At 52.3% G+C, this 24,057-nt stretch overlaps 8 protein-coding genes across 8 annotated transcripts; 5 read left to right on the forward strand and 3 right to left on the reverse strand.

Annotated features, from left to right (window-relative positions):
* Positions 1 to 1,434: 1,434 nt before the first annotated feature.
* On the forward strand, positions 1,435 to 4,086 carry Z519_03196 (uncharacterized protein; the record flags this gene model as incomplete). The annotated part of the gene is made up of 1 exon (XM_016760948.1): positions 1,435 to 4,086. One exon carries the CDS (start codon positions 1,435 to 1,437, stop codon positions 4,084 to 4,086), a length of 2,652 nt encoding a protein of 883 aa, XP_016622798.1.
* A 375-nt stretch (positions 4,087 to 4,461) lies between these two features.
* On the forward strand, positions 4,462 to 5,634 carry Z519_03197 (uncharacterized protein; the record flags this gene model as incomplete). The annotated part of the gene is made up of 1 exon (XM_016760949.1): positions 4,462 to 5,634. The coding sequence occupies one exon, from the start codon at positions 4,462 to 4,464 to the stop codon at positions 5,632 to 5,634; it is 1,173 nt and encodes a 390-aa protein (XP_016622799.1).
* A 756-nt stretch (positions 5,635 to 6,390) lies between these two features.
* Z519_03198 (uncharacterized protein) lies at positions 6,391 to 8,147 on the forward strand (the record flags this gene model as incomplete). The annotated part of the gene is made up of 3 exons (XM_016760950.1): positions 6,391 to 6,684; positions 6,757 to 6,823; positions 6,880 to 8,147. 3 exons carry the CDS (start codon positions 6,391 to 6,393, stop codon positions 8,145 to 8,147), a joined length of 1,629 nt encoding a protein of 542 aa, XP_016622800.1.
* Positions 8,148 to 9,618: 1,471 nt separating this feature from the next.
* On the reverse strand, positions 9,619 to 10,631 carry Z519_03199 (uncharacterized protein; the record flags this gene model as incomplete). The annotated part of the gene is made up of 2 exons (XM_016760951.1): positions 9,619 to 10,164; positions 10,224 to 10,631. The coding sequence occupies 2 exons, from the start codon at positions 10,629 to 10,631 to the stop codon at positions 9,619 to 9,621; spliced, it is 954 nt and encodes a 317-aa protein (XP_016622801.1).
* Positions 10,632 to 12,231: 1,600 nt separating this feature from the next.
* Z519_03200 (uncharacterized protein) lies at positions 12,232 to 14,786 on the forward strand (the record flags this gene model as incomplete). The annotated part of the gene is made up of 6 exons (XM_016760952.1): positions 12,232 to 12,423; positions 12,483 to 12,513; positions 12,780 to 13,028; positions 13,099 to 13,262; positions 13,322 to 13,640; positions 13,702 to 14,786. The coding sequence occupies 6 exons, from the start codon at positions 12,232 to 12,234 to the stop codon at positions 14,784 to 14,786; spliced, it is 2,040 nt and encodes a 679-aa protein (XP_016622802.1).
* Positions 14,787 to 15,129: 343 nt separating this feature from the next.
* Positions 15,130 to 17,359, reverse strand: Z519_03201 (uncharacterized protein; the record flags this gene model as incomplete). Its single annotated transcript, XM_016760953.1, has 8 exons — positions 15,130 to 15,354; positions 15,499 to 15,726; positions 15,814 to 15,943; positions 16,055 to 16,166; positions 16,241 to 16,387; positions 16,473 to 16,712; positions 16,799 to 16,903; positions 16,981 to 17,359. The coding sequence occupies 8 exons, from the start codon at positions 17,357 to 17,359 to the stop codon at positions 15,130 to 15,132; spliced, it is 1,566 nt and encodes a 521-aa protein (XP_016622803.1).
* A 2,184-nt stretch (positions 17,360 to 19,543) lies between these two features.
* On the forward strand, positions 19,544 to 20,407 carry Z519_03202 (uncharacterized protein; the record flags this gene model as incomplete). The annotated part of the gene is made up of 2 exons (XM_016760954.1): positions 19,544 to 19,742; positions 19,803 to 20,407. 2 exons carry the CDS (start codon positions 19,544 to 19,546, stop codon positions 20,405 to 20,407), a joined length of 804 nt encoding a protein of 267 aa, XP_016622804.1.
* A 1,014-nt stretch (positions 20,408 to 21,421) lies between these two features.
* On the reverse strand, positions 21,422 to 23,536 carry Z519_03203 (uncharacterized protein; the record flags this gene model as incomplete). Its single annotated transcript, XM_016760955.1, has 2 exons — positions 21,422 to 23,157; positions 23,215 to 23,536. 2 exons carry the CDS (start codon positions 23,534 to 23,536, stop codon positions 21,422 to 21,424), a joined length of 2,058 nt encoding a protein of 685 aa, XP_016622805.1.
* Positions 23,537 to 24,057: the final 521 nt, after the last annotated feature.

The following is a 24,057-nucleotide window of genomic DNA, read 5'->3' on the forward strand; positions in this document are numbered from 1 at the left end:
TACTCATTCCGTGACAGCCTCAGCCACTTATTTTTGAATCTGGCTTGACTGAGGCTTACCGAGGGGCAGCACGGTTGCAGACTGCTAACCGAGCACCGACGTTTTTCTTTTGGGCGGTTTCAAGAGGCGAATGGCCCATGAACCTATCCACTCATCTGGGTTCTACTTACTGCCACCACTGCGTGACGGGCATGAGTAGTCACATTTCGAGACAAATCCCAAGCCACCTGACAGGACGATCAATCGTCTTCTTCTCTGACTGATCGTCGGTGAGGTTGTTTCCCCTATGGTATTGTACCTTGGTAGGTAATACAAGGGAATGTGGAACAACTTGCCAATACATACCCCGTACATGTGTACATACTATGTCGTAGAAACCCAAGGCAAGCCCCTCACACACCTTTCCTTATTCCCGTTCGCTCAAAGTAAAGATGCATACAGTAGCAGCAAAAATCTTCTCACTTCCTCGCGGAACACCGCTCGGAAGACGCGGGTTATCTCAAGTAGCATGGCACCGGCCACACCATGGGAAAGAGGGGCTCATCATCTCAACTATAGGCGGGGCCTCAAAAGAAGGGCTTACCGTAGAGATAATGGAAGATGGCCACGGAGATGCGCCTCACTACAACAAGGGAAGCACTCCATGCTCAGTTGTGTTGTTCTATGTATACTAGTGACCGAAGAGCCCTTGGATTCTGAAGAAGTACGATGTCCGTGCAACCGAGTCTCTACTGCCAAGTCAAAGCCAACAGCACAACGAGTTGAGGGCACATCAACGGGACCTACAGTCTGCCCAGTACACCTGGAATCCCCTTGATGCCCTCGCTTAGACGCGTCCGACATAGGCGCCCCAAGTCAAGAGTCGGGATTTCCTCGCTTCGCAGATACGCCGGTAAGATGTTCGGTCATCAGCCACTGTCCAGGTGCGCAATCGCCAACAGGGAGGGATAGCGTACGAAGGTACATGCATGCAGCAGCATTTTTGGCTCTTCCTATGCAGAGATCGATGTACCCCTTCTTGACCGGCTCGCCGGGTTCATTGACAGAATCGTATTTTCGTGGCGCAGCACGGCGGATGTTTGAACAGCCGAGTAGGCTCTGGCATTTCCCACCAATGGCCACTGCAAGCCTTGGGCGCATCCTAAGGAGCCTGAGGAGCCGCCAGACAAGCGAACCAACTGCTCCTCGTGCTCCTCCTCTACTTGCTACTCACCAATTGCTTGCCTGGCGGAAGCTGCAGCCGTGCAGATTGTTCCCCCTTCTTGAACTGGCTAGCCAGGGACCTCGTCAACCATTCTCTTCCCAATGTCGCCTCCTCGAAACACTGAACATCTCAGCATCACCGATAGGATGAGACTTATATAACGAGCTCCTTCATATGGTGGCATCCGCTTCTTGAGAAACCCCCTTGCAGTTTGGCTGCAAACCCGCGCCATGATCACTCCTCCGCAGCCAGCTATGACCGCACCACTCGATCTTGAATCTGCCGGCCGTGAGTTCGACAAATGGTTGGATTGGAATGGGACTGCAAATACCTCCCCACGAGCCCCCGATGAAGACGATCTCCTTGCGACGACTCAAAAACTACTCACCCTCCCAATATCTCCATCGTCGACCGTGAACGGGGATTCCCACCCTTCTCAGCTCAGGACGGACCTCCTCACCGCTCCTCCCACTCACGATCTCCTGACTCCCCGACACAGTTCGGCATCCCCAGAATCACGATCTAGTTTCGAGATGCGACTGAGCGGAGATACCCTGAGAGAACAGCCAACTCCCAGCATACGTCCCATGCTCAAGCGAAAACTGTCGCCCACCGACGTACCAACCACAGACTGTCGCCATGACGCACCCACTCCTGCTGCCAAAAAACGCCCCCACAACATCATTGAGAAGAGATACCGTGCCAATCTCAATGAAAAGATAGCTGAATTGAGGGACAGCGTGCCTAGCCTTCGTTTCGCACAGAAGTCAAAGATACGGGAATCCGCCAATGGAGAGTCTGACGAGGACGACTTGGATGGCCTCACGCCCAGCAATAAGCTCAACAAGGCCTCGATTCTGACAAAAGCGGTCGAGTATATTCGGCATCTCGAGTTTCGCACCAAGCGGCTGGAGGAGGAGAACAAGTCTCTCAAAGAACGGCTCGAGACCCTGGATAAGGTCATTGCTCAAGGCGGCCACGATGCCCAAAGAACCGCTGCTTTTACAAGCAACGTGCTCATAGAAGAATCGCCACCTGGTTCAAACATACACTCTCCCTCATCATCCGAATCGACAAACACAACCCCAAACCCTCCACAAGGACTCATTCCACAACCCGAGAGCTGGAGACGGCTACGACAAAATCAACCCCAAGAACACTATGGCCACATCTATGACACCCCGACAGAACGTTCGAGGTTCAGGGGCAAATGGCCTACGAGGATCGTGCTAGGATCCATCGCCGGCCTCATGGTTATGGATGGCCTCAATGAGTCTGATATGGGCTCAAAATCCCGTGAAAAGGGTCTATTTGGGATCCCCCTCGAGCTTCTTGATGGATGGAAATTTCTGCGGTCACCTCGAATATACCTGGCCGCTTTCAGCCAATTCTGCCAGGCAGGCGGCATCATACCATTGATCAAGGGATTCGTTGCCCTGACATTCCTCGCCTTCCTTATCTTCTCATACCTGTTCAATTCGAAACCTCCACCCAAGACCGATGTCGAGGACTCGGGCACGCATTCGAGACAGGTTCCAGCCCCGGCCTCGCCCATTCAAGTCCGTCGTCGCGCCTGGAGCACCAGCATGCAGGAACTACACCTTCCTCATCACCACTTCTTTCCCGAGTGGATCGCCATCACTTGCGAATGGCTCAAGTATACCTTTGGCTACGTCTTTGGGGCCCGGGCCTATGCTTGGCTTACCGGCCGCACTACTGACGACGACGTGGCCCGGATCAAGGCTTGGGACATTGCCATTGACGCACAACTGGCTGGCGGTGATACCGAAGTCAGCCGAAGCCGGGTGCTCCTGACGATCTTTGGCGCCGGGACTCTTCCTCGGACACCTTTGCGTTTGATGCTGAAAGCACTCCATTGCCGGGTGCTCTTGTGGAACGTGGGCTCACTCGGAACTGGAGTATCCAGGATCGCTAACCGCGTCGGGAAATTCTTCGCCAACAGGCAATGGGGCCACGCCAAAGATTCGCGCGACAATCTACCCCTGCATCATTCGGATTCCCTCCCTCCGTATCTTTCAAACATGCTTGACATGCCGTGTGATCACATATTCCTGGACACGGTCTGTCAGAGGGCGTACAATCTGATGTACGACCGACCCACGCACGAAGGTTCTCCCAATCCTCTGTTGGACGTTGTTGTTGAGGATCATGCAGTGAGATCACCTCTTGATGCTGTTGCAGCATGGCGGTCAATGGTTTCGTTGACGCAAGCTTTGGAGGTGTCTCTACACTCACCCGAAGCATCCGATCGTGTCCAAGAGCACTTGACCGCTGCGCTTAAAATCGCGCCTCCTGGTTCTGCGGCCGAAACGCGGGCGTTGGCCGCAAGCTCGGTCCTCAGCAATACTGCTCGCACGGACTATTTCAAGAGGGCATCCGACACCATGAAAGTTTTGTCGCCCCCTGTTCCGCGGCCAGAAGCTGCAAGTCGACCTCCCTATTTTATCGACTCGTCGACGCCGCCATCAGCTAGGACTGATATCATGAACTGCTTGCATTGCGCAGAAACTTTGCGAATACTCGATTGTGAAGATGGCAATGCTGAGGATATTCAAGAGAGGGCATTGGCATTTTTCCATTCGAAAACCCTCCAAATCAAAAACACGCACCTCCTGACGCAGGCGGCGAGGAAGCATCTTCTCCGGCGACTGCCAGCTATTGATAACCCAGCGATTGCTGGAAGAGAAGAGGTTCGCGTTCTACCACACGATCACATATCCTCGGCTGACGTGTTGGGTATGCATGATAGCGAAAACAAGATTCCACGCCGGTATAGTGCGACCAGCACCGACTCTGGCTATGATAGTCAAGATGCTTCTATATCCTACTGGGACATGGATTCTGGGTCATTGCCCAGCTAACGCTTTCGCGAGATACGAGATTGCGGTTTGAATGTGTAACTAAAGAATCAGAGCTAGTCTCGTCTCTCATGGTGGTATATACGATAATGGCATGTCTTTTCCAGAGCACAAGGTTGTTGGTGCTTGTACAACACTTTCGACAATATAGCACTTTCTTGAACTAGTCAGCCTAATGAAGAAACTAGATCATGCCTCCCGCTTCCCTGAATGAAGGGGCTCGGAGGCAATGGAGATTATTTCAAATGACACAAATACTATCGTCTGACAACCATAGACTTGGAGGCTGTATGCCATGAACTCTGCCGTTTCTCTCTCCTTGACAAGCTCTTTCTTGTCTTCGACCTTCTTGCCCAACCAATTGTAGCGTTCCTTTGGATGGCTGAAGTTGAAAATGCGAACGATGCCATCTGGCAGATTGGCGTCTTTGACGCTCATTGCCATCCAACCGATATCATGGCCTCAATCAAGGACATTGCCAACATGAAAGCGAGGGTCCTCACTGTCATGGCCACGAGATCACAAGACCAGGATATGGTCCGAGACACTGCAAGGCAATACCCTCTTAAGGGTTCGACTTGGAAGTCTAGAGATGAGTCCTCAAGATACGTGGTACCTGCGTTTGGATGGCACCCTTGGTTCTCGCACCAAATATACGACGATGTCAAGGAGGATATCCATCCCGACCAGGTCGATCATTACAAAACTGTCTTGACACCGACCCCGGATGATGATGAGTTTTTGAAGGCTCTACCTGCTCCTCGGTCGCTTCGTCAGTTTCTCCAGGATTTGGAGGAGAGACTGGCCGAGTTCCCATATGCGTTGGTCGGGGAGGTAGGCTTGGATCGTTCATTTCGACTGCCACAGGGCCCAAGTGCCATGACCGGTGATATAAAGAACAAGACTTGTGGTTCAGACGAGGACTACACCCCCGGATCGCGTGAAGGGAGACCGCTTTCGCCTTATCGCGTGAGCATTGATCACCAAAAGGTGGTTGTGAGGGCTCAGTTCGAGCTTGCGGCAAAGCTACAGCGCCCTCTTTCTGTGCACAGCGTCCAAGCCCATGGCTTAATCTTTGAACTTATGCAAGCCATGTGGAAAGGCTATGAAAAGCCATCGAAAAAGGAAAGAAAGAGAGCCATGGACGCTCCAAATGCCCATCAGAGCGAGGACGTTCCAAAGGGCCATAACCAAGAACAAAGTCCTCCTTACCCGCCACGGATATGCATGCACTCCTATTCCGGGCCCCCGGATGCACTGAGGCAATTTCTCGCGCCTACTGTCCCAGCGGAGGTCTACTTCTCTTTCTCGACAGCAATCAATTTCTCAAATGCGTCGACAACAAAGGTCACCAATGTCATCAAAGCGGTGCCAGACGACAGGATACTTATCGAGAGTGACTTACATTGTGCTGGAGAAACCATGGACCGGCTTCTTCTGGAGATCATACACAAGGTCTGTGAGGTGAAGGGATGGGACTTGCAAGAGGGGGCTCGCCGGCTAAAAGAAAATTGGGAAAGGTTCATTTTTGGCGCTGCTCCTCAAGGTTAAGTACTTACTTCACTTTGCATGCAGGTTCCGCAAAGGGATGTATCCTAGACACCCAGAATTCCTACCAGTCTCACAGACACAGATAGACTGACCGTTCTCAGGCTTGTGGCTGCATGTATGGTAGGAAGAGTTGTTGCTCGATCAATCTTCTGAGTCCATAAATCCAAAACTCCGCCAACGATTTACACGGCCGCTCCCTCGTGAAGCCCAACTAGTAAGCAGGGAAGGGTTTAACTCCAATATGTGAGACATTTTGCTACTTGAGGTCGCGGGCTCATCCATCCCCGCGATTCTCTCTTCTTCTTCTTCTTCTTCTTCTTCTTCTTCTTCTTCTTCTTCTTCTTCGTCGTCGTCGTCGTCGTCGTCGTCGTCGGACCATGTGGTGGTATATGCATGGATCTGCCGCACTTCAATCGACGGTCTTCACTGAGGCCTAGTCACTGGAATAAACTGGCATCAGTCGCACTTGAGGCGGCGCAATCCTGCAAAAAGATACAGTCTAGAATTTACAACAAGATGGCATCCCATGTCAGTTGATCCATTGTCAGACTCACAAACCTCGTTGAAAGGCTCTCCAGGTTTTTGCGTGTCCAGGGCTTAGGAGAAGTCGAGCAAGCCGAGTTCTCCACTGAATCAAGTGAAAGTTGGTTCAGGCGAAGAGTGTCGAAGGTGCTGCCTCACCAGATTTGCGTGTTGCTTCTTTCAGTGAGTTTCAGTTTCTGACAAAGATCACATTCAGCAGATCCCATCGATAGGATGCCCGGTCACCAGCCAGATCAACATCAGATTCCCCAGATCGCCCCATTGTCAGCCTCACCAAGGGATATCTTTCATCTCAATCCTCCTCAGAGTTTCGCCTACACCGACTTCGTTATCAAAGCACCGCTTCCTCAACTTCCTGATGGCATGCCTGCAGAGACCGCAAGGCGAAAATATCCACGCACGCGCTTGAAGAGGCTGATCAGGGCAGTGGAAGCTCGCCTAGGAGGACGCCGTTGTTTTTTCAGCGAACTGCAGCCGAAAGATCGGAAGCAGGAGTCACAATTCGAAGTGAGCAAGCTCTAAGCGAGCTATGAGGTCGAACATTGGCCGGGCGCGTTGGCGCAGTTTGACTGGACGCAGTTTGTCATGGCGAATATCGAACGCGACGCGATGCGCAATGAATATGGACCGACTGTGAAACTGACCCGTACGTTCCCATCCGACATCTTATATACCGTGAACGCCACTAATACGTCTACTCAGTGCCCATACTGCCAGCTTCGGCCGTGCCGATCTACCAGGAAATGTTGCGGCAAGAAAGGAGGGGGTCGGCGAGGATGGACGCCAACTTGGGCCACATCACTGGAGTGGCTTTCAATGGTGAGATACATACCTGCCCTGCCGGAGACTCTCGAATACAGGCATTATCCGACGGGTCGAGTCAACAGCACGGGTTGATGCGGACATCGTTCATGCCACTACTTTCTTCCTCTCCAAACATACGCGACGCCCTCTTTGAGCATAGCAGAGAGGAGCTTGAGGAATTGGTTCGGAATGACCTCCTGTTCCGCAGTGCTTGCGAATACCACCATAGACTCGTTCAAAAGGACTTGAGGCAAATGTACCGCTGCTATTTGCGTTACGTTGGTCGGCAGCCTGGAATGCACTTGTGGACGTGGCTAGAAGTTACACACGAAGCAAGAAGGTTGATCAAGATGACCTTTATTCAGCAACTGAAAAATTGGATGCAACAACAACCAGGCATCAAATTCGACTTCCAGGACGTGACGGGGACCGTCCTAGACCTTCAGCTGAGATACTTGACTTCACAGGCCCGACATTTCGATCCCATTCCCACACAAGCTTCACCACAATTTCAAACAGAGCTCCACCGCCAGCATGTGATTGCCGCGATGCTAAGACAGCGACGGATTCTCCGAGAATGGACGACGTCTATCGCAAGGCGGTCCAGCGTGCGCGATGGTGAGAGGTATCGGAGAGAAGGCGAACATATCTTGGATATGTGGACCGGCACTGTCGAAGAGTACGAGGCGTTCAAAGAACGGAACAGAAAGGAGAATACGGTAATCACAGCCGGTATGTTGCCTATGGCGACTCAGCTTCGTGTTCGTGCGCCGAGGGCTCAAGTTCAGAGTCATGCAAGGGTCCACGAGAAACAACAGTCGCCGGATGGAGCGCAGCGTCCGTTGCACGTGCAAGAACAGGCTCAGGTGCCAATGCCGGCTCAGGGACAAGAGCAACCGGACACAGATCTTGGTGCTGATGCATGCGCAAGAACAGGGCCAGGCGCAGGAGGCGCATGCGGTGGCAGTGCCAGGGCCAGGCCCAACCCCAGGACTAGACTAGTCGCAAGAGCAAGAGCAGTTGCAGACCGCCGCAGCAACGCAAGGGCAACGCCAGGAGCAGTCGCAACCACAAGAGGAGCTACAAATATCTCCTGCACAAGAGCAGATGCCACTTCTGGAGACGAAGGCATTGGGCATACGATTGCGACTACCAACGGACGGTAAGTCTACTGTCTGAGCCGTCGGAGGAGAAACGCGATGGACGGGACGCGTTTGAATTCTTTTCCTCTTCCCTTGTACCTGGGAGAAGCCAGCGAAAAACCAGTGAGAGCGAGAAAGGAAACGAAAAGGAGAAATTGGAGTCAACAACAGGTCTGCGCTGGGAATCACAACTGTCCGTACAAGCACACATGGGTTCCTTGAGCTAGTATCGGGATGAACTTCGACGGCTTCAACTACCCAGCAAGCTAGGTAATTAATGGGACACTGCTTGGACCTGGGCAGGTGGACATCAAGTGTACGGAGTACGGAGTACCTGCAGTGGACAAGCAAGCAAGCAAGGGACCGAGATTGATTCTGCCGCGCTCTCTTGCAACTTAAGCCATCCCGGCTGCCTGACTCAGTCACTCACTGTGCCGAGTCGACTATGTTTCGGTTCCGGTTTTCTACCCGTGGCATTGGCAAGATGGGAAGACGACGGAGGAACAGGATTATGTGTCAAGGCGAGTGAAGGGATGGATGCGACGATGTTGCAACTACCTTCTAGGTTCTTACACCTGGACACGTACCGTAATGCTGAACAGTCTGAGCTGTGTAAGAGAGAATTTGCACGGAGTATGTAGCGTTGAGCCCATCACTCCCTGGGGGTTCGATATCACTTCCACTCCACTCCAGCTCAATTCAGTTCAATTCCCATTCATTGAACGTGATGCTCCTGCCTCGTTCCTCTTCCCTGCGTCACTCTAACGACTTGCTTTGATACTGTAGCGCCTCGGCGGCAGCGAGGAGCATGCCTAATGAGTAAACCCCAAACCCAGACCGTCGCCCACGACATTGGGCAGGGCCAAACACATATATATAGGCCCTCCCTTCCATTCCTTCAGCGGCGCCATCCACGTTCTACATCCCCACGGCCACCCATCACAGCGCCCGTCCAGCTAGGTAGATGAGACGGGCTTCATCGGCGGCTCCCACTCGCGCCGGGCACTGAACAGTGCTCCCCTTTCCTCATGCCTTTCGAAAACAATGCTGGCTAGGACCCCTCTCGACAGGGGTTTCACGACCCAATTCTGTGGATTTGAGACTTGCGGCGAGATACACATTGCCCATTTGCGCGCCGACCACTGCTGGAGAGATGGACAGCAAGATAGTTGGTCTTTGTGGTGCTCCACAGGGTCACCTCATAGGAGGCAAGAATCGCAATTCGGCTTCCTAAGACCAACAAAATTATTTGCGAGGATCTCAAGTCACGGCCGTGGACTGGCTAGCATCGGTTGGGGAACTTTTGGCATGGTGATAGTCCGCTGCTAATGTCGACGGTCTGGATGTTCGTTTGAGACATCCTGGAAACGGCAATCTCTCTTTTGACTGGGTGTTGTGGTGACGAAGTCCAAGGTCCTCCAACACAGCATGCAAATGGGACAACCCGTTGTCAACCATCCCTTGATACGAATTGATGTTCATCCCTCTTGCCATCTCAGCTAGACCCTGACAGATATGCCGCCTCGACCTGCCCACTGTTATCAGCAGTGTTCTTCGCTCCGCGGTCGCTTTTTAAGAAGCAATTCCCCTGAATACCACCCCTGCTCAGCGCCAGGGTAATATTAGCCCCGTAGACGACCGCCTCGCAGTCTCCGCCAGCGACGTTGTATGCAGCGCATTGGTCGATGCAAGCATCAATGCTGTACGCCACAACAGCAGTGAGGTCGGTTACAGTTCCACCGCTGAAGGCGTCAACCCCACTTGGCCAATCCGTGTCGCAGAGAATGGTCCAGGTTGCAGTGCTGAGCAAGGGAGAGACGTAGTCTGTGTTGTTGTCTGCAGGGCAGTTGTAGCTTCCTTCACCGGAGGCAGAGGTCGTTGCAGTGGAAGTCGGAGCGGTGGAGGTGCTCGCTGTGCTTGTGGACAAAGATGGAGGTGAGGGAGTCGTGGGAGTGGCAGGATTGGGGGTAGTTGGAACAGTCGGCGCCGGGATAGTTGCTACTGCTGTTGGTTGTGTGGTGGATAGAGATGTGCTGCTAGTCTTTGAGGCAAGAATGTCAACAAGGTGGACGAATACAATATGAAGCATTCCAAACCTACGTTCGCTAAATCGGCCCTTGCGCTTCCTGAGCTATTCTTGCTCGCAAGGACGCCTCCCACACTTCCTCCGATGATGGCGGCGACCATCAAAGCCGTCACAACGGCGACCACGATTATGAAGGCCCTGGTGCTGAGACCACAAATCTTTCGTTTCGTTTTTTGCTCAGACCAGGCAGGCTTCTCTTGATCGTTCTCCAGAAAAACTTCAAGACCTCCCCCTCCTCCGCCACCATTTGAACTGTCGTTGTTGGTATTGTTCGGGTTGGCATATCCATAGGCGTCCGGATAGGGCTGCGTCTGTGTGACGACCTCTTTCCCATGGTCGACGCTAGACACAACCTGCTTGTCGCTATAGGACGAGTGATTTCCGACGGATGAGAGAGCTTCGGCAGACGGTGGTGAGGCCATTGAAGCTCTCAAATGCCAAAGCGCAGTTAACGAGCAAGAATGGCGCTGGCGAGAGGAAGGGACTGTGATCACAAGATCGAGAGAGGAGCATGAAAGAGCGGATCCCAATTTTGCAACCCCAGTGTACTTGTAGAGAAGTGGAGACTGTTCCCAAGTCGTCACGGTTCGAAGCGGGCGCATTTTGATTTAACGGCGCGAGGACTTTCGCTGCACGTCGCTATATAACTGGTGGCCTTGCCTGGTAGGCGTTTTGGAAGTACGCCAGAAAAGACGGGACAGAATGAAAAGGCAAAAGGCCTGGCAAGATAGACCCATGATCGCAGCAATGGGACGTTTGAAACGAGCCACATACCGTAGCGCCAACACGCGACACTCAGGGTTTGATCGGGAAACGTACCTACCGAGTACATTGGAAAGAGGCCTAAATTGCCTAGCCCAAACGCACAGGGAATGTGTGAACAACCTTGCATGCGTCGAGTTCGAGACCAGAGATGTGGGAGGAACAGGCTTCGCTTTGGGCAGTGAGGCTGTTTTGATTGGAATTGGGCAAGAAACAGGCGAGCAAGGTTCTCGGTAGCTGAAATGAGGCTTTCACCTACTTTGTAGAATCACAAACCTTGGCAGCGAGCGTCAGGTGACAGCGCCAAGCTCGGGGGCTCTCGGGGGCTGGCAGCGGGCTCAGGGGCTCAGGGGTCTTTAACCATTTCAGCCTGGTGAGCCTCGCAGCCTCGCCGAACCTCGCTCCTGGTTGCGCAGCCACAGTGCGACCACACTAGTAAAGCCAACCACTCATCCAAGACAGTATCTGGAATGGTACAACATGGAAGAGACAGTGCAGTGCGCTTCTTCAGGCACTAGTCATATTCTACACGTTTTTGCTTGATTGATGCCTATGCCCTGCAGTAAGTCAGCGTCCCCGCAACCCTGGTAGTTGTTTATCACGACCTTCGTCCTTCTTGGGGACCCCTTCTTGTCCCTTCCTCGCCCGGGCGCAGCCAGTTACACCACAATGCACAGTTCGTCTTTGGAAACTACAGTTGCCTGTCTGCACCTTCTTGGCCGGGATAACTTGAGCCTTACATACACGGCAACAAGGCTAGCGTTCTGAAGCGCTTCACGGACCTCGCCGCGCCATTGGGGCGTCATTCTGCAAAGGCGCCGGCTAATCCACTTCCAGCAATACCAAGTCCGCCAGAAGAGACTTGGCAAAAGCACATATAGGAAGCAGCCGCCTTCGCTGTCGCTCTGGAACTGGCCGGCCTCTAGCCAGCAACTCGAGGCTATACTGAGCGTTGTCGCAGTCAATGAGCAGGATCCATTAGACGCTAAATTGTCCGTCGAGCCAGTGGCACTTTTCACCTTGTTCGACTTGCGCGCAATGGAACAAATGCTGGAACATGCGGTAACAGAGAGAAGACAAGGAAGAGACATCGAATACGTCTTTACCCAACCTGGAATCGTTGCTATGTTGGCGGCTAGAGGAGATATGTTGTTACTGAGAATCGGGATTTGAGATTATCACTATCACTATGGGTATCGTTCCCAACCGACTCGAAGGTGCCGCAAAAAGAGAGCCATATGGCCATCTTTGTCATCCGACATGTTCTCGAACGAATTACTACGATCCATGTTCTCCGCAGGTGGTGACCGACCTCTACAGCGCGACGGCGAAAGCCCTTCGATAACTGCCGTGTCGCGTCCGGATATTTCGCAAAGTACTACCGTGTCTCCTTGCCACTTTACGAATCTCTTCGGCAGGGTACCAGGATTCGACTGGCCGGGACAGAAGCCGGTAAATTCAGCGATCGCATGAACCTCCACTTCTATTATGTCGACCTCACTCATCTCCAGGTCAATTACGAAGCTCTCTCCTATGTATGGGGTTTGTACAAAACTCCTCGGGTGTCGATTGGACGTCAATCGAATGTTGGCTTCGTCCTCCTCAGAGATCGCCCGATGAAAATTACAGTCAACCTTGATCAAGCCTAGCGTGCTCTTCGCCTCTCACACGCAACAAGGATTATCTGGGTTGACGCCATCTACATAAATCAGAATGACATGCTTGAACGAGCTCACCAGATAAGTCTCGTGGGCGCAATATACCAAAGCTCAACTAGGGTGGTAGTATGGTTCGGTGAAAACTTCTAGCTTCGGCGGATGAGTACGATGCCGAAGAGAAGGAGGAGTTTGCAGCAGTGTGCGATGTCGTCAACCACTGGTTAGGCAACGTGCCGACCTGCCAGCGAGCCAGCTTCAGTGTTGTGTCAGATACAGGCAAGTCGCAAATATTCAAAGCCAGTGGAACGGAGTATGAGGCCTGGAGTGTTGAAGCATCAGAGCAAACATGGATGAAACGAGAGTCTACCGTCCCTGGAATTCAGGACTCGGTTAGACGAGGTAATTGGCAAACCCTTCCTGGTCTATCCTAATTCTAGTCTCATGTCGCTAACAGTGCTGCTTTGTTGAGCGATAGACACCGAGCTAGACCCAATCGCTCACCCGGGTCAGCAAACAAAGGCATTCTGGAAGGTGATCTCGAGATTCTTCAATAGAGAGTGGTTTTGGCGGCTCTGGGCTTTCCAGGAGATCGTTCTCCCGAAGACTGCGGTGGCAAAGTTGGGCTCTGTGGAGGTAGACTGGCGATGGATTGGACTAGCTGCTGCCATTCTACGAACGAACCATCACGACAGATGTCAAGCCTCAGAATTGGCGGGATACATAACGCTTGCTTGATGTTCCGCTTGTCACGTCAGAGTGATCTCCCACCCATCAAACTGGACTTCTTGCGACTACTACGACTTACACGACAGTTTAAAGTTACCGACGTACGTGACAGGGTCTATGGACTCGTGGGTATCGGTACCCTCGATAATGACCCCGAAAAGGGCAAGCTCTTCATGAAGCCCGATTATCAAGTCACCACACCTGAATTATGGAGAAAAGTGGCGGTCAACATTTTGGCAGCTACCAACAACTTGACACTGCTTTCCTGTGTCCAGTCTCGCACTGGTGAGCTGGAGACCTATCCCCGGTTGCCTTCTTGGATCCCTCAGTGGAACCATGTTTTCAGAACTACAATCTCCGCATGGGCCCATGATGAGTCCTTTGAACGCCGCGAACGGCTTCCCTCGACACCATGGCGCTTCGCCGACAGCTGGCAGCTTACTAGTACAAGGCACCAAAGCTGGAGTAATCGGCTACGGCTCGGAACTAATGTTGGACAGCCCTGATTTGAGCCTGCTCACCTCCGCTGGTCTGCATCAGGTTTTCGAAACCGATAGTGGTCATTGCCTATTCGCTTCGACATTGACAGCGGGCATGAATCTCTATGGGTCCCAGGCACATAGCAACCGCAGTTGCGGCGCCGACTTCACCGCCTATCTCCATCGCCTGGATCGCTTCAAGGACTGGAATCCCATGAATCTCAGTGATACGGGCGTTACGAGAGAAGCACCGGGATTCGCCGAGATGGCACTGCGAGTGCCCCGGGACAGGAGATTGTTTTTACCACTGAACGGCTACATGGGTCTCGGCCCCGAAAATGTGTGTGAAGGTGATGTCGTATGCATTCTTGGAGGGGACATGCCTTTTCTTCTCCGACCAGTTAAGGCAGTCGAATGTGCCGACTCTCCAAAGAGGACCTCCGATCGGTTTATCATCGAACCAGACTCAGACTCGAGCTGCGAAGACCAGGAAACCACCACGGCAACCTACCGCTTGGTTGGCGAATGCTACGTGGAAAGACTGATGAAAGGCGAAGTCATTAAGTCCCTTAGCCACAGGAGAGAGTCTGCAAGGGCCGCTCCCGCCGGATCTCATCTTGGAGACGATTCTCGGACAATGGCGCTTTGCAAAGGAGCGCGTGGAGGAGGCACAAAGGGAACTGAGAAGCGTTGGGACTCAGCAGCCGGAGAAGACGTGGTTCGATATAAGATGAAAGCTTTCCGGTCATGGATGCGCAGAAGTGCAGACGGAAGACGTTCAAAAGGAAACTGGATTGTTCACATTTGCCACCGCGCCTCGGTGGACCAGCCCCGGTCGCCTGGACCAACTACCGCCGGCACAGAGCGGGAGAAGCCGCTATCAACATCCAAGAATACGAGTACAACAAGCAATATGGCGGAGGTGTGGGGGAGGTTCGAATGTGGGAGGTAATACCAAGTCCACAACAACCGCCTCCTACGTTCAGCACGCCAGTGTCAGGCGCTCTGCCCTGATGATTCGATGTCCTTGCCCTTTTCCAGCATTTCACCGACTGAGTCTGTCTCTGGCGATCGAGCGATGTCTGAAATTACGGTGATGATGTTGATCATCATCATCATGATGGATCGATAGACTCGTGAAAGGGACAAAAAAGAGGGCAAACTTTCCGCCAGTTTCAAAGAAGGTCTTTCTTCCTTCCTTTCCTGTACAGGCTGCAAGCCAGCCATGTATGTACACGATATATGACTAGATGGCTAGTCACTAGCAATACACAAGACTACAACAACGTCTACGACTACAACTTTCCCAACGCTCCTTTCTTCAGCGTGAACAGGTTCCTCTCCCCGTCATTACGGACCCGGCCTGTCCTCCCGATCTTCTCGTCCGGTCCGGACGAAAGCTGCTCTAACGTCTCCTCGTCGGCGTGGTTGGCGATGAACCGGTGATCGGTGCTCTTCAGCCGGCCGACGATGTATGCTCGAAGGGGCGTGTTGTCGCGATTGAATTCAACCGTGTATGTCTGTGTTGTGCGAAAATGCCATATCAGCTATCAGCTCATTTCTGGCTCGCTACGGAGCTTGTTCTTTCCCTTTCTCTAGTCATATTATACCCGTAGAGCGTGCACGGGAGGGCAAGAAATATTAATGTACAAAGTTGCACGTACCTCGATAATAGCTTCATGTTCTCCTTCGACCTTTGCATCGACCTTGGGAACGGGAAGGTCGGTCACAAACTCCGGCAACGGGTCTCTATCAGGGTATGGAAGCCCGCCTCGCCGACGCGTCGTAGATAGGCATAGTACATGCTGGTAGGTCATGACGCCGCCGTTCGCAAGGATCAGGCCGTGGCGACCTTTCCCTTTGCGCAGTTGCCGTGTCATTTCTGTTATTGCCTGAGAGGAAGAGAAAAGAAAGGGAGAGAAAATGTCAGTAGCAGATCCCATAGTAAGCTCTTCAGGAAGAATACGCCAGAGACTTACATGCATGGAGTAGTTGTTCCCTGCACCTCCGAAGCTGGTCAGCCCTCCGAGGAGAGTTATCGGTTTCGTCCCATGCGTTATCGGCAGGTTCAGATGTGAAGCGGCTATTTTCGGGACGATCGGGAAACATCTGGGGCGAAATAACACGTGTCAGAGAGATAAGCAGAGAGAGGGAGAGGGAGAAAGGGTGAGAGAGCGGCGGCGGCGGCCACCAGCTATTATTCGCCGTGGGCTTACTTACGAATAGAAGTCGAAAAGGTCGATGTCTTCCTTGGTGAGACCCGATACACGTAGAGCTGCATCGATGGAGCGTTCGATTGACGGACTCGTAAAATAGTTTGGTCGTTCCCAAACTGGACAATCAAAGATCAGTAACTCCGCCCTGGAAAATCAGTGGATTTTGTGCAAGGGCGGTTCAGGTACGCACAATGATTGCTATCCTGCGTCCCAGCGCCGCCGAGGGCGTAGATCCACTTTTCCTTTGGAATGCCCAGTTCTTCGGCATACGCCGTCGATGTCAGAATACATGCACCAGCCAGATTGATGGTGTTGAAGGCATTCATAAGGAGTGGATCTAACATCGTCCCCATGTCAGCAAACCAGGCTCGTCGCTCTCCTATCCTTCTCATTCTTCGTCGTGCGTGGCGGCGATCACTTACAAGGGAAGCAAATCATGCGGTTGCGCTTGGTGACCGCCCCGATGACCTCCTTCGTGGCTGCCGGCTTGCCGTAATTCCAAGCGTAGGGCTGTTTCTCTGCCACCTGGGCGAATTCGGCGTACAGTTGTGCAGACTCGTCATGGTTTTCCGCTATTGATTGGCCCCGGTGCGCACGGAAAGCGTTTTCGAAGAGTGGATAAATGTGAATGGGGGCTCCTATTGAGTGAATCGCACCAATATCTTGGTAATTTGTGAGCATATCTGACAAAACAAAAAAAAACAAAAAAAACAAAAAAGGGTGAGTACACGTATGGAATCTGAATTACCTTTCCCCAGATCTCTGCGTGTTGGAGTAAAAGGGGTATCAACTCTTTCCCTTGTCTTGGTCCATCCTGGCGGCGGCAACTTTTTGGTAGCAGCACACGCGGTCACTGTTCCAAAGGAGCGAAGCATTAGCGTCCAGACACGCTCTTGCTGGAGAGAGGATCCAGTAGGGTGTGTCTCTCACACGATGCCAAAGCCTCTCCACCAGTAACGACTGCGACCTTCGTCTGCCCGGTCGAAATTCTCCTCGCTGCCTGATCGAATAATTTGCCAGGCTTATTGCCCCCGTGATCACTGTAGAATCTATGCCGTGCATCGACCCCTAGCCTGCGGCCAATATCACCGGGTAGGTCGTCATATGGCCAAGTCCATGTGCGGACGACATCGATGCTGTCGATGGCAGATTGGAGTTGCTGCCTCTTGTCTTTGGCCAGACCGGTGTCTTCCAGCGCGATGGCAATGGAGTTGAGAATAAGTGTCAATGGCTCTTGTGCATCAGCGATGGAGGTTGAACGGTTGACGAAGTCGCCAACGCCGACGACGATAGGAATCTGAGGCGACATGGCTGGTGAGACTTGGATCTGTTGCTGGTAACGAGATGAACACCTCACTCATTTTACTGACAACACGAAGTCATCTTTAATGAAAACTTGATGTAAGTCTCACGACTCGAAGCCACTCGAGCCATCCCAAGAGGTGGAGAAACGCCTGCGTTTGATTGGACGTAGCGTTGGACTGCCGAAGCAACGCTGATGACAGGCCACAGTAAGCCGAGTCTGGCCGAGGTATGTGTGCCTCGTAGCATAAAAAGAAGCCGGTCACCGTGCCGCTGCGCTTGGTAGCCCGGCACGGCGGTCTCGCTTGAGTCGAGCTCGATTCGAGATTCGGAGGGCTGCGGGTTCTAATTGCATCCAGATCAACGTCAAGCGCGAGATCAAAAGAGCCTGAGATATTCTCTGGCAACCTTCCTGCCAGCCTTGCATGCCCGAGCCTTCTATGCGTTCGCCTGTGGCGTTTTATTCGTATCTCGGATCATCGTAAATCCGGACAGTTGTGTGGAAAGGAAAAATGCCAGCGAAAAACTCCGTGGTCGAACTCCCACGAAAGACCTCGTGAAAGTGTTGGCAGGAGCTTGGCTGGATGTAAGTCTGCGGAACGTGGATTTCCACGACGAGGGAAACCAAAAACAAAGCTGCACAATTAGCTAAACGGAATCAATGGGCTCAGCATTGGCCCAGAGATTGAGAGACACAGACGCAAGACGAAGTACTTCACACTTTGAGAACAATATGAGTGTGTGAATCCTAGGTTCCTGGTTGCAGGCGACATCCCGTGCAGTTCACTCCTCAAGACATGGCAGCCCTAGGAATCGCCTTCTCAAAGACACCAGGTAACAAGCCTAGGTGATTTCCCGCCGACACTTCTGAAAGTGATATACCAGTATCATATCCAAATCCAAAACCTTCACTGAACTTTGGCCACCCGAAGCTTCGGGTTGCACATGGAGCCGAAAAGAGCCGTACTGAGATCAAGCAGGGAGTTGCTCCCACGATGGAATCTCGTTTTCAAGCGAGGCCGTGACGGTATATCGTTTTACCCGGTGGCCCACTGGACTCTGCGTGAATACAAGTACCGAGGGAGACGCGGAGTCTCTAGCCAGCGCGGTGCATGTACCTGTATGTAGTTGATCGAGACAGATACGAAACCAAAATTACCGCGCGGGCTTTGACCCTCAAAGGTGCGCCTGCAATCATTCTGCTGGATCCAATGAAGCTGCAAACCTGCAGCTAGTTGATTGCCGAAAGATGCACCACCCAAAGAGGAGGATGATTCCTTGACGGCTTGCGTGGATCGAATGTCTGGCAGCAGCACCCATCACTCGGCCTTTTCTTGTCGGTCCTACTACATCCGCTTGGGGGCTTTTGTGCGACTTCTAGCAATGATGTGGAGCATATCTCAGGCAGCACATGCTGAAGGTGTATATTCGACAGGTTTTAGGACGCAGATGACGACCTTGGCTTGCATAGGCATTCAGCTTCACTTTTTAGATCGAATTACTGAGCAGTGTCCCTTAGATATGGGCATAGTAATTGCACCTCTTGTCCATAGCTAGGGTTGGCTGTCAGCCATTGTTGAGGCAGATCCTTGTGAGAAATCCTCAAATACCATTGGGGGACTGGTACATCATCTTCATGGAGACTCTATCGTTTCGTCTTCCGTGTTGACCAGCAGCCTCAACCGGGAGGAGAGCGCCGGAGAGCCAGTCGAGTGATTTCTCCGGTGGATATAGAATGCCTTCAAGGTATTGACAGGGGGGCTGTGAAATACGGAAACATAAAATGTCGGCTAATGGTTTATGCGCCAGGGAAATCGACCCCTGCAAGCTAATGGAGATCTCGCCTGCATGGAGATCTTGTGGAGATTTTACCGGCAGATTTTGATACCTATGCGGAGAAGCTGGATGGGATTTTCGCGCTTTCAATTCTTGATTGCAGTGCCCAGCCCCAGGGACCAGGAACCCTCTTCATACTTTAGCCGTGAGATCCATTGCCACTATGCCCTTTCACTTGTGGGGGTCACCTCCACGTCCGGTCAACGGAGCCATTCCGTGCTCGTTGGGATGGGTACCCCGTCATATAAGCATCGGATTCTCTTGGGCGTTGACGTTTTCAAATCTCACGGTTTGAAGGTTCGATCTTTTGATAGCATCTGCCGGATTGTTGTGGTCTTTAGGCATTAAACAAACCATGGCCGACGAAAGCAGCATGGATGACTCGCTTGAGCTTTTCAAGAGAAGAAGCCGTATGGCTCGATGGCGACAATATTTGGCGGAGGATGTGAACAAGGAGTGGGGAGATTTGATCTTGATTGTCGCGTGCTTCATATCCGGCCTTGTCGATAGTGCGGTCTTCAACGTCTGGAGCTGCTTCGTGAGCATGCAAACCGGTCAGTTGTCCAGGTATGCGTAGCGGTCAGAAATGTGCTTGCTGATATGCTGGGCTGCAGGAAACACCGTTTATGCTGGTCTGGGAATGTCTGGTCAACCTTTAAGTCAGCCATATCGCTGGGTCAAATCTGGCACCGCAATCCTCAGTTTCTGCTTGGGAACCTTTTTCTTCAGCCGAGTCTGTCGTGTCTTGGGTCCGCTTCGCCGAGGCACTCTAAGCGGCTCGTGCTTCTTTCAAGCTCTGCTCTGCTTTATCAGTGGGGCCCTTGTGGTCAGCGATGTTGTCCCCAACGATGCCGGCGATCAGCTACCCTACAACTACATCGTCCTGCTTCCTCTGGGGCTCCTCTCATTCCAATCGGCTGGCCAAATCGTGATGAGTAGGATGCTGTTGTACAACGAACTGCCGACAGTCGTCCTGACAAGCACATACTGCGATTTGATGTTCGACCCAACCCTGTTTACGGCACCCCTCACTCAGAACCCGAAGCGCAACCGCAGATTTGTGTCCGCCGTGGCGCTCCTCCTGGGAGCTGGGCTCGGAGGTGTCTTGACTGAGGGCGGAGACATTTCTAACCCACTATGGATTGCAGGAGGCACCAAAGTTGTGATGGCCGTGGTGTGGCTCTTTTGGAGAGCAGAGGGATCAATCCGGCTGGAGTGAATGAGTGATTTCTAGCGAGCAGTGGCGGTCGCGAGTTAAAGGCGAGGAAATTACATCTGTGGTCATGACCGAATGGCAACGAGGACTTTGAGCGGGAAAGACCGAACCTCATGTATATATTGTTTTCAAGTAAGAGAATCGGGTTTGATGATCATTCGGTCAGCAACGATCAACCGCATCACAGGCTGAGAAGCGCAGCTGCGCAGGAGTATGCTGCTGCACGTGATGAGGCGGATAATCATATTGTTCCGAGAAAAAGGGGGAGAAGGCGCTACAATCGGAAACCTACCTGTTATACATGGTACTTGGTTACCCCCGTATTAAACTCCCTACGCGGTATTCCTCTGCTTTTTGGCTTGCCGTGAATACGTTTTTCCGTCGCTTCCCAACTCTCAGCATTCAAACACTCTTGGCACGAGCAGTTACGGATTCCGAGATTGGCCGATGGAGCTGAGCGCGAATGGGCTGGAAAACATGGCCTTATCGCTCGCATGTCCGTGGCGAAACGGCCATCCACCTTGCGGTGTGTGGAGAAAACCGGATCAGGCTGGTGGGCTCAGCTGCTGGCGGTGAAATTGCGGCGACGGCTAAATGTTACCACAGGGGGCGTTGAACTCTGAGAATAGTGGACCGAAAGTCTCAATAACATGGCATCTGCTGATAGATATCTTGCGTCCACAAGGGCCTCATATAACAGAAGCTTCTTCTCTTCTGCTGGTCCAGGCTATAACAAAAACAACGCCTTTTGCCAGGTAGCATCGCAGCACTCTATGTGCTCAGCCCTCTTTTGTCTTCCACAGAAGGAAGTCGAGGTCAGCGCTACCGGCTTCCACTGCTCCTGCCTGTATCCATGTTATGCCTTTGCGCATCGCGTTGGTCGCCATATAATCATCATCATTCATACACTCGTACGCTCGAACCAAGTCGGTGCCCTGGCCCATCGCTCGCAAAGACAACATCCAAAAACAACAAGGTTGAGGCAAGACCTGCTCTTTCAAACAGCATGCTGGGGTATTACATCTTCTCACGATGAGTGATAGTTGTGTTCTCCTCGCTGCTGCTCTCCGTCTTTACGACGACCTCGCAGATTTCATGGTCTTTTCTGGAAGCGACCACAGCGTCCTTGACGGTGCGGAACACCCTGACACAGGTCACTTTCGAGGTGTCCATTGAGTCGTCCCCATCCAACAAGGTCCATCCTGCTCGCTCAAAGCGCTGTCTGGTCATGTCACTGAGGGCAACGAACCGCACTTCGGTGCCATCACCGGCGTAGTGTCTCAGCTCTGCAAAGAAGTTCTTCAGGCCCACGACACCGCTGGTGTCGAAGTAATTGACCTTTGAAAAGTCAAGTACTACGACATTGATCGGCGGTAAGCTGGCTCCCTGGGTCTTGGCCTTCCTGCGCAACCGGGCGATACGTTTCTCTGCCTCAACGGACCAGTTCCGCTCAGCCTCCTCGCCGTTGCGGTGGTTATATTCGGGAGCATGGTATGTTTGGATGACGTCCAAAATATTGGTCTTGACCCTCTGGATGTTGGGGAAAAAGAAGGATTCTTCGAAGCGGAAGACGCGGGTGTCCGGAGGAATGTGGGGTGGCATTCCGCGTGCAGCATCCAATGACGCCGCAAGTTCCGAACGTGAGTCTGCTCCAACCGTCTGAACTTGCTTGAAGACTTGGCGGAGCAAGACATATACGACATTGAATCCCACGGCGCTGGCGATTCCAATTTCGGTGGAGGTGAACAGTGAAACCCAAAATGCAACCATTGCAGCGACAAAGTCCGCAAATGAGGTTTTCCAGAAATGGTAGTAAGTGCTTGGTTTGCCGATGAGTGGCCAGATAGCCGTGATGACGATGGCAGCAAGTGTGGCTTTCGGGATCCAATACAAAGCTCCAGTCATCTTGTAGATGGAGAGAACAATGACACCGGTGGTGACCAGGCCAGAAAGAGGGGATTTGACATTGCATTGGGAGTTGACGGCCGTTCGGGACATGGCGCCACCAACACCCATGACTGTGAAGAAGCTGTTGAAGATGTTCGTCACCCCCAGGTAGCAAAGCTCTTGACTGGGATCTATGACATAGTTGTTTCTCAGCCCGAAGGCCCGAGAAATTCCAAGATGCTCAATGGAGGCACCCAGAAAAGCCGCGATGCTGCGACTAACAACTTTTCCAAAGAGAGCCGAGTCCACGGCCTTGGGAGTATGTATGCTGAGAGACGGGACCTTGCTGACATCGAATAGGTATTCGTCACTATCCCGACCTTTGTTGACGGCGTAGCTGATGCCGGTGAACAAAAGAAGAGCGATGAAAGCCCGAGTGATGGACAAGAACCAGATGATCTTGTTCTTGCTTCCCCATCTCTCACCAGCCTTTTGTAAGGCGACCAGAAGAACAATGCCAGCAAATCCGACACCTGCAGCACGACCGTTGCAGGTACCGAAATTGGTCAAAATATCATGGATCTGGTTAGCGGTACCACTGCCAACATTGCCCTCGCCAATGAGATTGGCGACTTGACCGAGACCAATGGTAATTGCAACAGCGGAGATGAAGCCTGTGAGCACTGGGTACGAAATGAAGTCGAGGAGAAAACCCAACTTCAAGACACCAAGGCCGGCCATGTAGACGCCCATGGAGAGTGCAACCGCAGATGATATTGCCTCTGGGGCATATCCTTCCTCTTTAAGATCGTCCACGACTTGTGCGGTCATCAAACCGATCAACGAAGTCGGTCCAGTGGAGACATCTGCTAGAGTGTAAGTAGGCCATTTTTCCCTTTCAAAGGTAATTCAGATCACTGCACCTTTTGATGTGCCCATAATGGCGTAGATAACCGCAGGCGCCCAACACGACATGAGACCGTATTGCACAGGGATTTTGGCGATTTTGGCGTAGGCAAGACCTTGGGGAATCAACATGAGCGACAGGGTCAGGCCAGCCACAAAATCGGTCAGCAGCCACCGATAATTGTATCGAGGCAGCCATCCAATAATGGGGGCCTTCTCCACGACATATCTTCCTGCTGCTTCTGGCGTGGCACGCAAGCCCTGAATACCATAACGGATAACCCGGTTCCAGGTAACATCAGTCTTGAAGTCATTCTTCACCCTCTCATAGATCTGCATTGTGATAGCAGTCCTGAGAACAAAGATTGGAGCGGCAAATCAGTATGGAGGAAGGCGGAAGCAGACGCAGGAAGGAGCAGATTGTCGAGAATGATATTGAACGGGATTGAAAGAGGCTTTTGATAAGCTGGGAAAAAAGGCCGTGAATATAATCAATATGCATGTCAGGGATGTGACAGAAGACAGCCCCTTGTCATGCAGGATAAACCGGCAAACCCATGTCGTGTTGGCTGGTGTTTGTGATGTTCTTTCGTTGTTCGTTTAAATGTATGCTGCATTGGCCAGTCGCTAATCAGGGTATGAGCTTGGTCTAGAAACGAACAAGATGCGAAGGGCTAGCGGGGAGCCGCCGTGGAAGGCACCACCGGGATGGTAAGTGTGAGAGTGAATTGTGGGAGAGTGTAAGAAAAGGACAGAAGATCGGAGAGTGAGTTTGTTAGGGGCCTAAGGGGAAAACGTGGGTGAGCATCGTTGCTAAGCAGGATTGGCGGTGGAGCTTAACAGCCTAGTGGACCCGCTAG

This window comes from Cladophialophora bantiana (assembly GCF_000835475.1).
Source record: "Cladophialophora bantiana CBS 173.52 unplaced genomic scaffold supercont1.4, whole genome shotgun sequence".
Lineage (NCBI taxonomy): Eukaryota > Fungi > Ascomycota > Eurotiomycetes > Chaetothyriales > Herpotrichiellaceae > Cladophialophora > Cladophialophora bantiana.